The sequence below is a fragment of the Ricinus communis genome, chromosome 5 (assembly GCF_019578655.1).
Source record: "Ricinus communis isolate WT05 ecotype wild-type chromosome 5, ASM1957865v1, whole genome shotgun sequence".
Lineage (NCBI taxonomy): Eukaryota > Viridiplantae > Streptophyta > Magnoliopsida > Malpighiales > Euphorbiaceae > Ricinus > Ricinus communis.
In genome coordinates this window covers 24,458,408-24,475,079 of record NC_063260.1, presented here as the reverse complement: position 1 = coordinate 24,475,079, position 16,672 = coordinate 24,458,408, and the positions used below count along the sequence as shown (strand labels likewise).

At 35.9% G+C, this 16,672-nt stretch overlaps 2 protein-coding genes across 6 annotated transcripts; both read right to left on the bottom strand.

Moving 5' to 3' along the window:
• Positions 1–1,408: 1,408 nt before the first annotated feature.
• Positions 1,409–9,267, bottom strand: LOC8272474 (subtilisin-like protease 3). 5 transcript variants are annotated; one of them, XM_048374993.1, is made up of 3 exons: positions 8,747–9,267; positions 3,556–3,680; positions 1,409–3,450 (listed from the first exon to the last, which is right to left on the bottom strand). In XM_048374993.1, exons 2-3 carry the CDS (start codon positions 3,575–3,577, stop codon positions 1,505–1,507), a joined length of 1,968 nt encoding a protein of 655 aa, XP_048230950.1. In that variant the 5' UTR covers positions 3,578–3,680; positions 8,747–9,267; the 3' UTR covers positions 1,409–1,504. The 5 variants fall into 5 exon arrangements, with proteins under 5 accessions (XP_048230950.1, XP_048230949.1, XP_025012014.1 ...); XM_048374992.1 differs by lacking the exon at positions 8,747–9,267 and adding an exon at positions 3,773–3,837; XM_025156246.2 differs by having other exon boundaries at positions 1,409–3,680.
• Positions 9,268–13,295: 4,028 nt separating this feature from the next.
• LOC8272472 (subtilisin-like protease) lies at positions 13,296–15,809 on the bottom strand. Its single transcript, XM_002509610.4, has one exon. It carries the CDS (start codon positions 15,732–15,734, stop codon positions 13,479–13,481), a length of 2,256 nt encoding a protein of 751 aa, XP_002509656.2. The 5' UTR covers positions 15,735–15,809; the 3' UTR covers positions 13,296–13,478.
• Between the last annotated feature and the right edge of the window lie 863 nt (positions 15,810–16,672).

Genomic DNA, 16,672 nt, shown 5'->3' with positions numbered 1-16,672 from the left:
TTATAGAGCTTTGATTCCATAATTTGGCTTTTCAAGCATTAACAATATTACCATTAGTAGATAGTAATATTTGATATCTTTTTAGTTAGCATTTGCTGGGCACTAGTTTGCATTTTGTTGCTCTATAATTTCTTTAAAAAATATTAAAGTTAAATTGTTGTTCGCCAGTTTAACTAAATTAATTCTTTTACATAAAAAAGTTAATCAATTTGCTCATTTCAATTTTCTGACAGACAGAAAATAAATCGATATTATTTATTATTTTAAATACTAACACTCTTTATTATAAATATTAATTAAAAATTTTTTAAACAATTGAAAATAGAATATTTTTTATTTTTCTTTATAAAAATAAAATAATATATGATAGCATGTTTAATATCTTTACTTACTAATACAAAAATATATTTATTATATAAATAAAAAAAATTAGTATATATATTTTATGTTTAATAAATAATTAACATGTCTTATTAAAATTATAATATTATATTATACATTGTTGAAAATAAATTTATAATTTAATGTCTATATTGATTAATAAACATATAAACAACAACTATAAATTATTTAACGAATGTAATTGTCTATCAGCTCCACTTTCCATATATAATTAATGCATAACTAAATGTTTTTATTTTTATTTATTTCTTTAAATTTATACAGCCTTTTTTCAAAATTTACATTAATATTGCAATTGTTTATCTTTGTTGGTGTCTACTACTTCCAAACGATTCGAAGTTTCTTGATTAATTGGTTTTGTCAAAGTCTTGTAATTCTTTTTCAACCAAAAAAAAGAGAATCTCGTAATTCTTTCTGGGAGGGAAATTACCAATACTTGATTTTTCTTTCTTGAACAATTAATTACCAATACTTTATCAGTATAGACATTTTGAAGAAAGTCAATCCTAGATTAAAAGCAAACTGACACTGCAAATTTTAAAACTAAATTTAGATGAAATTTTAGATTATTAAGTAAAGCATAAAACATTCTGGTTTTGGTTTTTCAATCCTATGCTTAGAAGTTGATTGATGAGTATTTTCCAAAGAACATAAAGTTTGTTCACTTCTGATGCTTTAGAATCGTCATACCACTGGTGATAACGCAAACTGGAACACTGCCCCCCTTAAGCATCTCCATTATAATTTTTGGTTAAGTTGGATCGGTCATAAGAGGCTAAGGGCTTAACGAGAATGCTTCTATTCAATGAAAATGTTATTCACGAAGTGCTTATGAAACCATTTAATGCAAGGAAAATATTTCCTTATTCAGAATGGCAGCCTTATGCTTCTTTTGATGCATATTCATCGCTAAGCTAACCGGGAGCTGTTTAATTTATAAGTTCAGGTTCTATGCAGAAAAATTCATCAATACTTGGTTGCATCTCAATCTATTTTACAACAAAGATTATACTTGATCTGTTCCACATTATTATATATAGTTAATCCAAAATAGGCCATAGACCTATACAGAATTACAATTATGTTATTAATCTGTACCTGCTTATTCAAATATTACAGCAATTGGGCTTCCAACACTATATCCTTCAGCCACCCATTTCAGATATCCTTGGGCAAACAATCCATTAGCATTCCCATTTTTGCTAAATGTCGCAGAGTATGTAGCCTTCTGGTTTACTCCATTGAAAGTAATTTTTTGAGGTGTCACCATAACGTCTACACCTTTTGGTGCAAAGATCTCAAGGTAGTAAGCTGAATTTGGCTGGCCAAAGTTTGTAACTGTTCTTGTGTATGTCTGTGGACTGGACCCCAGTTTGATAGAAAATGAAGGGTAATTTAGTTGTGCTTCAGGTATGGTTGCAACATTTGTGCACTTCACTTTTCGCTGTACAATAACCCGTACATGTTTATCAGAATAACCCAGCCCACATAAGTATGGAATATAATCATCAGGTTGTATATCATAAACGAGCCCTGGATCATTTGCTCTTGATGGATTCACATGGCCTGCACCCATGTCAAAGACAGTAGCTGGAACATAGTCTTGATCAGAAATGGGCTTGCCTCCAAGGTTATCCAAACTAGCGGTAGTCATGATGGCAGATTTTATGGCAGCCGGTGACCAGTCAGGATGAGCACTTTTGAGTAGTGCAGCAATGCCAGTAAGATGGGGGCAAGACATTGAGGTGCCTGAGATCATGTTGAATCTATTGCTGGTATTGTCAACTGAAACTGGCCAAGCAGCTAAAATTCTCACACCAGGGCCTATAATGTCAGGTTTCAATATCCCAGGACTTGCGCAACTAGGACCTCTCGAGGAAAAGTAAGCAACTTGGGGAGCATCTGACAAGCCAACTACAGTACCTTTAAACAAAATTGTAGCCTTTGGCGATGATGCTGAGTTTATGTAGGCTTTGATAGATGATCCTGCTTCGTAACTCACATGCGATGCAGGAAGCACATGAAGCCTTGGTGCTGTAATAAAGCCTTCAAGGTCATCATTCATTACAATCATGGCAGCACCACCATTATCTTTTACTTCTTGGCCTTTGGAAATTGTTTCAATCCCTCCTTCACACAAAACTATCTTGCCTTTGACATCCACATTTTTCAATGATCCATGGTCACAGGACGCAGATGATGCATTACCATTTGCACCTGCATAAACAAGTGGCAGTAATGTCGAAGGAAAATCTTTTGGCTGGAAAAGGGATTCTCCATTTAGCTCTACTTTGTTTCCAAGTAATACTGTTGCTCTTATTGCTCTGTCCACAGTGCTTGCTCCTACCGTTAGAATCCATGGTGCCTCGTTTGATAAAGAGCAACTATAAGGCCCAGAATTCCCTGCTGAGCAACTCACAAAGATTCTTTTTTGAATAGCAGCATACGCACCTAATGCAATCACATCATCATAGAAAGGATGAGTACCAATACCAAGGGATAGTGAGAGAATATCGACGCCCTCCTCGATTGCAGCATCCATTGCAGCCAGTATCTCACTCTCGCCGGCCTTCCTGGCTCTGCCAGATACTTTATACATGGCCAAGTGGGCCAATGGCGCCATGCCAATTGCAGTTCCATTGGCCTGCCCAAAGTAACTGGCACCTTGTACGGGACTTCCAGCTGCTGTGCTAGCTGTGTGTGTCCCGTGTGCCACTTTATCGAACAAGTCATTACTGTTAGTAGCGAAGTTTCTTGCACCAATAAGCTTGTTGTTGCATGATAATGTTCCCTTCAACTCACATTTACCAGTCCATTTTGCCGGTGGAGGGGGCATTCCTTCACCGCTAAATGAAGGGTGGTCAGGTGTTATTCCACTGTCCACAACTCCAATTATCACTCCCTTGCCAAAATTTGAATGTTTCCAAAATCCCAAATTTTGCTGGAGTCCCAGGAAGCTAGGTGTATGGGTGGTGTGCAGAGGGACCATCCTTTGTGGGCGGGCTAACACAAATCCTTCCCTCATCTCCATTGCCTTTGCTTCTTCTGCTGTAAGTTTTGCAGCAAACCCAGTTACTACATGCCGATAGGAATGAACCAAACGTGATTGCTCTGAACTAAAGGTGTTAGCCGGCAAAAACGACAAATACCAACCATGTAAATCATTAAACTCCATGAAGTCTGCGCCTTGTGGTTTTTCTAAGAGGATTATGTAAGTCTCCAAGTTAGTTTCCTCTATGACAATTGGATCATTGTTGGATGAACCGACATTGACGAAACTGTGAACAAGAAGAGCCAATAAGAACATGATTTGCAACATCTTATACTGTTGGAAAGCAAAATAAAAAGAAATTGGAAGTGGTGTTACAACCATCTACATGTATACATCCTTTGCACAGGTCGGAATGTGTTGGTTGGCATTTCTCTTTCAATCGCATGTCTATAGTCTATGCCTTTGTGCCCTGTCTATCAATGCTATTGCTTTCGAAAATTACTTTTGAATATTCTTTCAAATTTCCTCCACAAACGTACCATCTATGTCTTAGATAATATAATAATAATCATGATGATTAATCAATTTTCCGAAACAAATTAAAAAGGTGAATATAACCTTTTATGAACTTCGCTCCACAGGTTCACCATCCGCTTGTTTTAGTTAAATGTCCCATCTTTCTCTTTCTATTTTAAATAAACCATAATTAGAAAGATTTTAGTTTTAGCTTTTATGACATTTCCAAATTAAAAGTTCTAGTTCTAATCTCAAATATTAGAATGAAATAAATTAAAATATATATCTTGAAAGTAGTAAAGATCAAAGAATGAAGATTTTTATTTCTGATGGTAAATATTTTGCTAGTTTATAGGATAAGAATATTTTTATTTTTATTTTTATTTTTTATGGTAAATATTTTACTAGTTTATAGGATGAGAATAATTTTATTTTTATTTTTCTCTTTTGTGAAAGGAAAGATTAATAGTTAATGACAGACAGTTATTTATTACAGAACAAAACTTTTATAAGAATGGAGAAAATAAAAGTAAAATCTATGGTTAAATATATAAATAAATAAATAAATATATATATATATATATATATATATATATATATATATATATATATATATATATATATATATATATATATATATATAACCAATTTCATAAATAGATATATTACCAATTGGGTTCTTCTAAATGGAGCCTGGATATTTCATTTTTTTAGGCCAAATAAGCTAACCATAAATTATTCTAATTGATATATATAATATTAATATGAGTACCTTAAAAGCATAAATCTAATTGGACTTCATTGCATTTCACGCTCCAAATTTTAGATAATTTAATCAATCTTTCTTGAGAGAAACCGAGAATATCTCAATCAGGAAAGAGAATGGGAGAATCCCTTATGACCCAATATTTCTGAACAAGTTCCTAGATAACAAGTCTAAGAGTCAAATCATTGTTGAGAGAATGGGAGAATCCCTTATGACCCAATATTTCTGAACAAGTTCCTGGATAACAAGCCTAAGAGTCAAATCATTGCTATTTGACCCAGACCTATTCTAAAAAAGTTGAGGCATTTCGAATTGTTTGTTGACACGGACAAAGTCAAGGAAAACCTCTAAAATTATTCCAATATTGGACCTTGGACATATAATAGTTTCCAATCAAATCTCTTTAGAAAGAAGATCTTTTGTCTCACGGTAGCCTACTCAAATCCCCTTACAAAATTTTCGTTATTGGTTAGCTATATTTTTCACATGTTTCTAGCGATTCACATGGCATCATCAAATAATACAAGTTTTGAATATGAATCTATAACACACTAGAACGCCCTTGTTGACGATCCTTTACCGATAGCATCTAGGGTCTCTCAAACAATGTGATATCTCACACCGGGTAAATTCTTAACCCTTCCCCCTCTTACTAAGACTATAAAATGTTCTTGTGAATTATGGCCAATACCAGGTATATAAGCAATAATTTCAAATTTGGAGGTTAATCATACTATGGAAACTTTACGTAAGGCAGAGTTTGTTTTTTTGGGGGTGATGCTAAAAAAGTTGACAAATAAGTCACCCTCACTGCCACTCTATAGAACTGTACATGAGATTTTACCTCATATGGTTCCTCGTTCAATTCTTTCGAAGTCATTGGATCCTTTTTCTCGTTCAAAAAGTTCATCCCTTCATCTACTCCGTCCTGAAGAGTAACTAGGACAAATTTTCAATTGAACATTTTCCTTTTTTGATTATTCTCAAAGGAGAATATTCTTCTTTTTATTAAACATATGCAGATCTAATCACGATCTTATAATAAGAAAAAGAGATCTTTCTCAATCAATCCTTTTGCCCCCCTTATTCTTCGAGAATCAAAAAGATTTTTTTCAAGTTTGAATTTGTTCATTTGGAATCTGGGCTCTTCTACTTCATTTTTATTTATTTATTTATTTAGTATTTTATTATTATTATTTTTCCCTCTCTTTTATTTTTTATTTCTTTTTTTATTCTGTTATGTTATTTCTTAAGTCCCATAGATTTGATCTTGTAGAATCTAACCCATTTTCTCATTGAGCGAAGGGTAAGACTGATATTTTGATCAAAAGTACTATGTGAAATCTTCAGCTTTTTTCTCTTTTGCTATCCCTATCCTATAGGTACAACGTTTGAATCAATAAAGAACCTTTTCTTTTATATTTGTATGAATCGATATTATTACATTTTGATTCCTTCCAGGCACCTCCCAAAGAAAATCCCGAATTGGATCCCAAATTGACGGTTAGTGTGAGCTTATTCATGTGGTTATACACTCTTTGAGTAAGAATCTATTTTCTAAAAGATCCTGGCTTTCGTGCTTTGGTGGGTCTCCGAGATCCTTATATGTTGGGATATCTATATGATTTGATCGATTACGTAAAACACGATGTAGCAATGGAAACGGGATAAGTATACAGAAAAGACAGTTCTTTTCTATTCTATTAGTATTTTATATTCTGTTAGTATTCGATTAATATTAGTTAGCGATTCCAGCTCAGTGAGTCCTCTCTTCCATGATGAACTGTTGGCATCAGTCCTACATTTTGTCTCTATGGATCGAGGAGAAAGGGACTCAATGAGAAAAGGATTGTACCATGAAAGAAGCAAGGAGGTCAACCTCTTTTAAATATGAAGGTCACTTAGGTTTATTTGATGAAACATAAGTCTCAGACTTCTTTACTGTTACAAAGATTTTTATCAGCTTATCCTTACTCAATTCAAAGTTGCAATAAAACAAATTAGAATTGATAATGGACCAGAATCCCATCTCCCTACCTTTTATGCTTCTCATGGCATAATACACCAAACTTCTTGTGTCTACACCCCACAACAGAATAGAGTTATAGAATGCAAACATCAACACTTATTAGTGGTTGCTAGAGCATTCTCCTTTGGTGCAAAATAAAACACCTTTCTAAAGGATTTTTTTTCATAGAATTCCTACTTATTCACACTTTAGAGTCTTTGGGTCCTTATGTTTTGCTGCAACAATATCTTCTTTAAGAAAGAAGTTTGAGTCTAGATCTAGACAGTGTGTATTCATTGGATATCGAATTAAAGCTAAAAGTTATAAGCTTTATGATATTGAAACTAAGGCTGTTTTCATTTCTAGAGATGTTCAATTTCTTGAACATGTCTTTCCTTATGCTCTCTCACAATCTTCTAAGTTTCATTTTCATGACCTTGTTTTATCAAAATTTATTTCTTCAGATATTTCTGATTTTTCTTCTCCTCCTCATACATCCTCTACATCAGTTGATGATAGTTCTACTACTTTCACTAATCATCATACTGATCATGATCATTTGCATACTCCTCCATCTTCATCTTCTTCTCTTTCACCTTCTCAACCTTCATCTTTTCTCCATTCTTTTCCACATTCTGATCATAATCCATCTCCTCCTATACCAATTTAAACAAGCTTAAGGACTCATCATATTCCATCATATCTCAAAGACTACCATCGTGCTTTGAGGCCTTCCTCTCATTTCTGTTCTACTTCACATCCTATTCAGAGTCACTTATCTTATTCTAAACTGTCACCTTACAAACATTTCTCTTATTGTTTCTTTTACTTTTGAACCATCCACTTATTTTAAGGCAGCAAAGTATGATCATTGGCAAACAACAATGAGGGAAGAATTAGATGCTTTGGAAGAGAATAAACTTGGAAAATAGTTCCACTTCCTTCTAGTAGAAATGTTGTGGGGAGTAAATGGATTTATAAAGTTAAATTCAACTCAGATGGTAGCATAAAGAGGTATAAAGCTCTGGCCCTAGCTGTTGTAAAAGAGTGGTTTCTATCTCAACTAGATGTGAACAATGCCTTTTTAAATGGGAAGCTTATTGAAGATGTGCGTATGGAAATTCCTAAAGGCTATCAGATTCAGGGGGAGAGACAATATGAATCTGACAGCAAACAACATAAGCAGAAGCTTGTATGCAAACTTCAAAAATCACTTTATGGTTTAAAACAAGGCTCAAGGCAATGGAATGCCAAGTTTACTGAATTTTTATTGAAGAACGGCTTCTCACGGTCTAAGGGAGATTATTCCCTCTTCATCAGGAAATAATCAAATGATAATTTTATAGCTTTGCTTGTCTATGTGGATGATATAGTGATTATTGGATCTAATTAGTGTTTTAGGCATTTGAAGGGAATGAAGAATTGGTTCTATTTGGGTTGATAAAAGTTTTGGCATGTTGTTTTTGTTTCTTTAGCAAAGCTACGGGGATTGCTCATGCAATTTGGCTTGCTCACAAGCTTGGGTAAGAGTAGTGGGTTTAAACAGCTTGACAAGAGGCCTGAGCTCTTTGCTCAGTCCACTTATAAAACTCGATACAAAGTAGCGTTCTCCTAAATAGGGTGGTATTTTAGCATTAAAGACTTCATTTCCTCAAACTTTTCTTGGTATTCATTGTCCCTCTTTGTTTCATTTTATTAAACTTTTCTACCACATTTTCGACCGTAAGTTCTCCAAATCTTTTCCAAAGTTCTTCAGCAAACTCCTCCCAAGAACTACCTTCATTTTGTACCTGCCACTCTTGAAACTAAATATTTGCCTTCTCTCCCAAATAGAGAGTGGCTAAATCAATCTTATATTCATCTAAAATGCCAAAAAGTTGGAAATACTTCTGGCATTTTCGAATCCACAATCTTAGATTAATGCCATCAAAGTTAGTTAATTCTATCCTTGGTATTCTATTTCCAAAAACATAATTACTAGCATTAGCATAACTATTCAAACTTGATTCCCCCGCATGTAAATTTTTTGTATTAAGGATAGGAGTTGTTAAGATTCCATTACCTTCCACACGACTTCCTCCAATATTGACATGTTTGGCAGCAGCGGTAGCTGGTGGTATAGGAGTTGATGTTGGTGAGGGTGAAAGGGTCTTTTGGGACGTAGCCTGAGCTAGGGACTTCATCATCTCCATCATTTGATTCATATGTTGCTGCATCATATGGTGAGAAGCTTGCACTGAGGCTTGTAGAGCCTATTGAGATAGCTTCTGCTCTTGTAGTTATTGATTATACAGCTCAAGGTTACCAAATATTTCTTTTTGAAATTCTTTACTCTTTTGCTCTATGTTCTTTACTTGCTCCACCACAGTGTGCAACTGTGAGGTATCATTTACAACAGCCTTTTTCTTAGTCATACCTCTAATGGCAGCTAGAGTTTCCTCAGGTTCTAACTGCTCTGATACCAAATTATCAGGAACCTAGCTCATAAAGGGATAGGGTAATATTGTTCTTGGATTTGAGATAGAAAAGAGAATAAAAAGAATAAGGAAAGAATAAGGAATAGAGTGAATAAAAGGTAAGGAGGAAGATAGATTTCGTATTGATATTTAACATAAAAATACAATAGCCTCCTTTATAGTATTAATAGTCAATGATTGGCTCCATTTCCAATATATCAGCTGTTGTAACAGAATCCAACTAGAAGACAAACTAAAATACTGGCAAAATGACTAAGCAACAAAGGAATAAAATAGAAAAGACAACTTAGCTAATGCTGCCAAAATACTACTCCTAGCTGTTACTATTTTAAATATGTCAGCAATTAACAAACCATATCATAACCAATTTCCTTATCATATATCTACTCAATGCTTATAATCCATCTTCTGGTCAAACCAACATTCCCTGGGCTTCCTTAGCTATCAACATCTGTTGTAGGCTCGGACCAACATTTATGACTTGTTGCAGGCCTTTTTTTTATCAATCTTTTGGCCCTAACAATTTTCCTTTCCATTTTGCTAGGGGGGAGGCATTCCTTGGTCACTGAATGAAGGGTGATCAAGCATTATTCCACTGTCGATTAATCTGATAATAACTCTCTTGCCATAGTTTGAGTAGTTCCATAATCCTAAATTATACTTCAGACCCCAAGAAGCTAGGTGTATGAGTTGTGTGTAAAGGCACCATCCTTCTAGGGCGGGCTGACATGAATCCATCCATATTTTCCATTTCCTTTACATCTTTTGTTGTTAGTCTTGCAGCAAACCCTATTGCCACATGGCGGTAGAGTGTACTAAATGCGGTTGCCTGGAGCTAAAGGCATTAACCGGCAAAAATGAGTTGTACCAGCTATATAAATCTTTTGAGTTTGTAAATATTGAGCCTTGTGATTTTCTTAAGAGGACAATATAAATTTCTAAGTTGCTTTCCTCTTTTACTGCTCCATTTGTTGATGAATCAAATGGCTCCTCAATGATGGCAAGTGAGGAGCTAAAGGAGGTATAAAGAGTTAGGAGGAACAAAAGCAACATGGTTAGAGATATTTTCAACCTTCTATTTTCCATATTGAAATTACTAGAAATAGAAGTGTTGGTGTTTTTGAGTTGCAACGGCCTTATGCTTGTGTATATATAATATATTTCAACAAAGAGATATTGGAGAATGTGATTGTAACGATTCAGAACCAGATCACATGAGATATTGTCCGCTTTGGACTCCACTAGCCTCATAGTTTTATGCTTTTGGCGAGTTCGAGAACTTCCCAAGAGGTCTCCCATCCTGGAATTTCTCTAAACCAAACATGTTTAACTTTGGAGTTCCTATGGCTCCACAGCCAAATAATCAAAAGGCACCTCATGTGATTAGTTCCAACTCTTTACATATATATTATCAACCATTCCCCACCCTATTTTGATGTGCAATTCGATTTATTCATGTACCCTCATATCTTAAAGTGTTGTCATCCTAGAAGCCTGCCAGAAGCTGCTCCTCGTCCAGGCATCCTATTCTTGCCCCGGCGTTCACTTTCTGCCCTCGTCGGACTGCTTCTCTAGGACAGGCTGTCACATGCCCACCAGCTTCCACCTGGTTTGTCCTCGAACCACACATCTACTAGAGGGGTCATGCTCCGATACCATTTCTAACTACTCGGAACCATATCACATGAGATATTGTCCGCTTTAGCCTCCACTGGCCTCACGGTTTTGTCCCTTTGGCGGGTTCGAGAATTTTCCAAGAGCTCCTCCATCTTGAAATTTCTCTGAACCAAGCACGTTTAACTTTAGAGTTCCTACACCTCCACAGCCAAATAACCAAAAGGCGTCTAATGTGATTAGTTCCAACTCTTTACATATATGTTATCAACCATTCCCCACCCAATTTCGATGTGCAAATTAATTCATTCATGTACTCCCGTACTTTAAAGTGTTGTCATCCTAGAAGCCTGCCGGAAGCTGCTCATTGTCCAAGCATCCTATTCTTGCCCCGGCATTCACTTTCCGCCCTCGTCGGACCGCTTCTCTAGGACATGCTGTCACATGCCCATCAGCTTCCGCTAGGTTCGTCCTCGAACCACACATCTACTAGAGAGGTCCTGCTGTGATACTTTTTCTAACAACTCGGAACCAGATCACATGAGATATTGTCTGCTTTGGCCTCCATTGGCCTCACGGTTTTGTCCCTTTGGCGAGTTCGAGAACTTCCCAGGAGATTTCCCATCCTGGAATTTCTCTGAACCAAGCATGTTTAACTTTGGAGTTCCTACGACTCCACAGCCAAATAACCAAAAGACGCCTCATGTGATTAGTTCCAACTCTTTATAAATATGTTATCAACCATTCCCCACCCCATTTCGATGGGTAATTCGATTCATTTTTGTACCCCCGTACCTTAGAGTGCTGCCATCCTAAAAGCCGCTTCTTGTCCAAGCATCCTATTCTTGCCCCGGCGTTCACTTTCCATCCTCGTCGGATCGCTTCTCTAAGACAGGCTGTCACAATGACGGTGGCCGGCATTTATCAAAGTTGGACTCTCATGGTTGGCATTTTTCTTTTATTCTTCTTTCACATATAGTAGTCTATCCATAAAATTTTGCACTAGGACTTGCTATTACCTACCGTCCAGGCTATAACAAGTTTGCCATACAACTTATGCAAGATTAAAGTTTCTTTGTGAATTCTGAAACTGGCTCTTTTTTACCAACTACTTCTTCCTTATTTTTAGCCTCAAGTTCTTTGAACTTTTATTCAGAATTCAGGATTAATAAAACGTATTCTATGGAATTCCAATTAGTTTGATTCTCAGTATAAAACTTTTCTTGTTTCATCCTTTTTTAAGGATTCCATTTTGTGTTTCTAATTTTTTTGGTTTTAGTTGCAAGATTTAAAAAAAAAAAAAAAAAAACTAATTGTCATTGTATTCATTTTTTATTTTACAAGATTCTGAGTAGTGTCAGTTTTTGGTTTTGCCTCCTAATTTCCCTAATATGAGCACTAAATTTAGATTGAGATTTGGACTAATTGCCAAAACATTATCATTTGTAAAATTAGCATTCTCACTGCCATGAAAAATAAATTGGACTTATTTCCTAGAGCATGTAATTGTGTTTTTTTTTTTTTTTCAATGTGGGATATGCTAACATAATCAATGACCGAAGCAAGTGTCTCTGGAAAACGGGAAAAGAAGAAAAGCACTTTAACAATGTAGGTAGCTCTGCACTTATAAGCTGGCCAGGAATATTATTATTTGTTATTAAGTAAATGATATCATTGCTCTCTCCAATTAGCTCTTTCATCTTTGTGTAGCAAAATTTAGTCTTCTGTTGGGCATGTATCTATATTCTGATTGGCTTAGAATGATGGTTAAGTGATATTCTGATTGGCTTAGAATGATGGTTAAGTGATATTCTGATTGGAAGCCGACCTGGCCATTAATTCTTGGGTTATTTGATTTTGCTTTCCGTTGTCTTTGCATTAATACTTGCCTGGTAGTAGCTTCAGTGCCACTAGTTTATGTGCTATATGATCGTATTGGCTTGTTTGACCTTTCGATGCTTTTCCAAGGTCAACTAGTTTATCATTCTTGCTAGCAATTATATGTAGTTAATTAACTATCATATTAGTGGTTACTGAGTCCATCCAACAATGGTCTTCTTGACATTTTTATGATGGTTAATGAAGACAATTAAGACAATCATTGACAAAAAACTTAGACAATTTTATGATGGTTAATGAAGTAATCAAGACAATTATCTGACAAAGTATTATGAATATTTTACATTAATAAATATGTGGTAATTATTTATCAGCCTGGTATGCAGATGGAAACATATATCAATTATTTATCAGTCTGGTATATAGGTAGAAACATATACCAAGCTTGAGTAAAAAATTTCTATCTGAGAATACAGAAATAAAAAATTATTAGTTCTATTTATGTATCAACTCTCAACTATTAGCAAAGAGACAAAATAACACATTTTCGCTTAAGATATGCATTGTTATTGGTTTTATTTATGAAATTTAAAATTTTAATCGATTAATTTGTTTACAGGTTATGTTGCAAGTGTTGCCTACAATTAGGTGTAAATAAGTTGTATTTTCAGACGATGCTTATATGTTGCCTAAGATCATTGATTAAATAAATTCTCCAAGTTAAACCATTTACATAATGAGTCAGATTGTTATGATCAATCAATTGCAGTTATTAAATCAAACACTCTACACCTGATAGCCATAACATTCAGCTCTACACGGATCACTTCCGATCTCTAAGTCTCTAACAACCTAGGCATTTCTCTAATCCTTAGCAAAAAAGACAGCAATTGGGCTTCTAACAGTATATAGGTCTGTCTTCCAAGTAAGATATCCTTGAGCGAAAGTTCCAGTGCCATCCTCCTTTTTGGTAAATGTGACCGAATATGCTGCTTTCTGGTTCACTGCATTGAAGACAAGCTTATCAGGCGTTACTGCAACATCTACACCTTGTGGTTGGATAATCTCATAGGTGAAACTTGTGCCCGGCACGCCAACATTTGTGACAGTTCTTGTGTATGTCTGTGGATCGGATCCTAGTTTAACTGAAAATGAAGGATAATTCAGCTGAGCTTCTGGTATAGTTCTGAATGAACTATTTGAGGACCCCATAGTATGCTGCACGATAAGCCCTACCTGTTTGTCAGAATAGCCTAGACCACGCAAGTACGGAATGTAATCCTCAGGCAGGATATCGTATACAAGCCCTGGATTATTTGCTTCTGTTGGATTCACATGGCCTGCACCGATATCAAAGACAGTTGACGTAACAAATTGTTGATCAGAAATAGGATTGCCTGAAAGGCTGGATAAACTAGCAGTAGTCATGATGGCGGATTTTATAGCAGCTGGTGACCAGTCGGGATGAGCGCTTTTGATCAAAGCAGCAATACCACTGAGATGAGGGCAAGACATTGAGGTGCCTGAGATCATATTAAACCTGTTGACAGAATTGTCGGTTGACTCTGGCCATGCAGCTAGAATATTAACACCAGGGCCTATAATGTCTGGCTTTAGGATCCCAGGACTTGCCTGGCTAGGCCCTCTCGAGGAAAAGGTAGCAACTTGAGGAGCATCTGCCACACCTGTTACAGTTCCTTCAAATAGGATTGTAGCAACCGGTGATGAAGTAGAGTGTAGATAGGATTTAATGGTTAATCCATCTACATAGTCAACATGCGATGCGGGCAGCACATGAAGATCAGCTGAAATATCATAGCCACTATACTCATCATTCACTAGAATCATGGCAGCACCACCATTATCCTTCACTTCTTGTCCTTTATCAATTACCCCTACATCACCTCCTCTGTTACACAAAACTATCTTCCCTTTGACATCAACATTCTTCAATGATCCTGCCTTGCACTTTGATGCGCCACCACCTGGATACACAAGTGGTAATAGTTTTGAAGGGAAATCTTTAGGCTGGAAAAGGGATTCACCACGTAGCTTTGTGTTATTTCCAAGTAATACTGTTGCTCTTATTGCTCTATCTATAGTGCTTGCTCCTACTGTTAGAATCCAAGGTGCCTCATTTGATAAAGATTCTTCATTTGGACCAGAATTCCCAGCTGCGCAACTCACAAAAATACCTTTGTTAATAGCCCCATATGCACCTATTGCAATAACATCACTATAGAAAGGAAGCGAAGGACCGCCAAGCGAAAGTGAAATTACATCAACACCATCTTCAACCCCAGCATCCATTGCCGCCAATATCTCAGACTCACCGCAACCTGATTCGTCACAGACTCTGTACAATGCCAAATGGGCTAATGGTGCAATGCCACTCGCAGTTCCATTAACCTGCCCGAAATAATTAGCACCTTGTAGAGGACTTCCAGCTGCTGTACTAGCTGTGTGAGTCCCATGCCCCATATCATCCACTGGAGGGCTGCCAGCAGATACGAGATTTCTTGCACCAATGAGCTTGTTATTGCATACCGTCTTATTATTGAATTCACATTTCCCTTTCCATTTTTCAGGGGGGGAAGGCATACCTTCGTCATTAAATGAAGGATGGTCAGGTGTAATTCCAGTGTCAAGAATTCCGATGATTACTCCTTTCCCGTAACTGGAATTATTCCAAAACCCTACATTCTGTTGCAGACCCAAAAAACTTGGAGTATGAGTAGTATGCAGAGGCAACACCTTCGCCAGACGGGCTGAAACAAAGCCCTTTTTCTCTTCCATGGAATTTGCTTGGTGTGCCGTCATTTTTGCAGCAAACCCAGTGACCACATTGCGGTAAGAATGTAACATGCGAGGCTTGATTGAGCTGGCAGTAGAAACTGTCAAAAAAGACTGATACCATCTATCCAAATCTTTAGATTGCAAGGATACTTGATCTTCAGATTTTTCTACAAAGACGATATATGTCTCTAGTCTTTCCTCCTTGATTGCTAAAAAGGATCTAAATACTGAAGTAAAGCTAAGTAGAAAAATAGCCACTATCCTCGATAACAAGTTGCATCTCTTGTTCACCATGATTGGAAGAGAGATAGAAAATGGCGGCATGCACTCTAGAGTTACTAGTAGTTATAACCTAGTGAATGCTTGTATATATACAGGAGAGAGACGTTAAAAGAATTAGTAGTAGAAAAATGAACGTATAAACCGAAGATTCTTATAGAATTGAACTTGTTCTTGAAAGCTAACGGCTTGTACAAAGAATCCGTTGTCACGAAGATATTTGAATAAGAATTGGTAAACAATGCCAACGACAGAAGCTACGAAAGCGGGGTTTACACTTGTATGTAATCAAGTGAATGATGCTGATACATAAAATCTTAAGCTTGAACTTTTATTTTGTATGGTTAAACTTGATTTTATTATCGCCAGTGAAAATAGCATCATGTTTCTAACATATCAATCTCAGTTAATTTGCTTTGATATGGTTTTACAATCAAGAATAAAAGGTAAAGGCAAATGATTTTCTTACTTAATTGTCTGCCAAAATACAAGCTTAAAAACAATGAGCAATATTTCCACACATAGTATTTGGGAGCTAATAGATTTCGGTTGGACCAACATCAGTCATGTAACAATTTCATGTCAATGGAGTTATTTATAATTTTGTAATTTTTTCTTTTGTATAATTGTATGTAAATATATTTATTTCTCAGTATTTTTTTCAATTTTATAATATTTCTGTTAATTTTGTAATTTTTTCATAAAATATTTACAGAGAAAAGAAAATAACTGATGGCGGTCTAATCCACACCAGACTTGACGGTTGTATTAAAACAATTGTAGAAAAATAGATGTTTATGTTGCTAAATTGCGTACCATGATGCAGAGATAAACCATGGTATAAGGATTAGCTTGCTTCCAAGAAAGAATGTTGGCCTGAAATAAGTTGGTGGTCCAACTAATGCCCGACCCTAATTCTTTGAAAAGATCATTGCAGCGGAGGGCTTTTAGTTTGCATTAACAGGCCCAATGATATTCTTTTT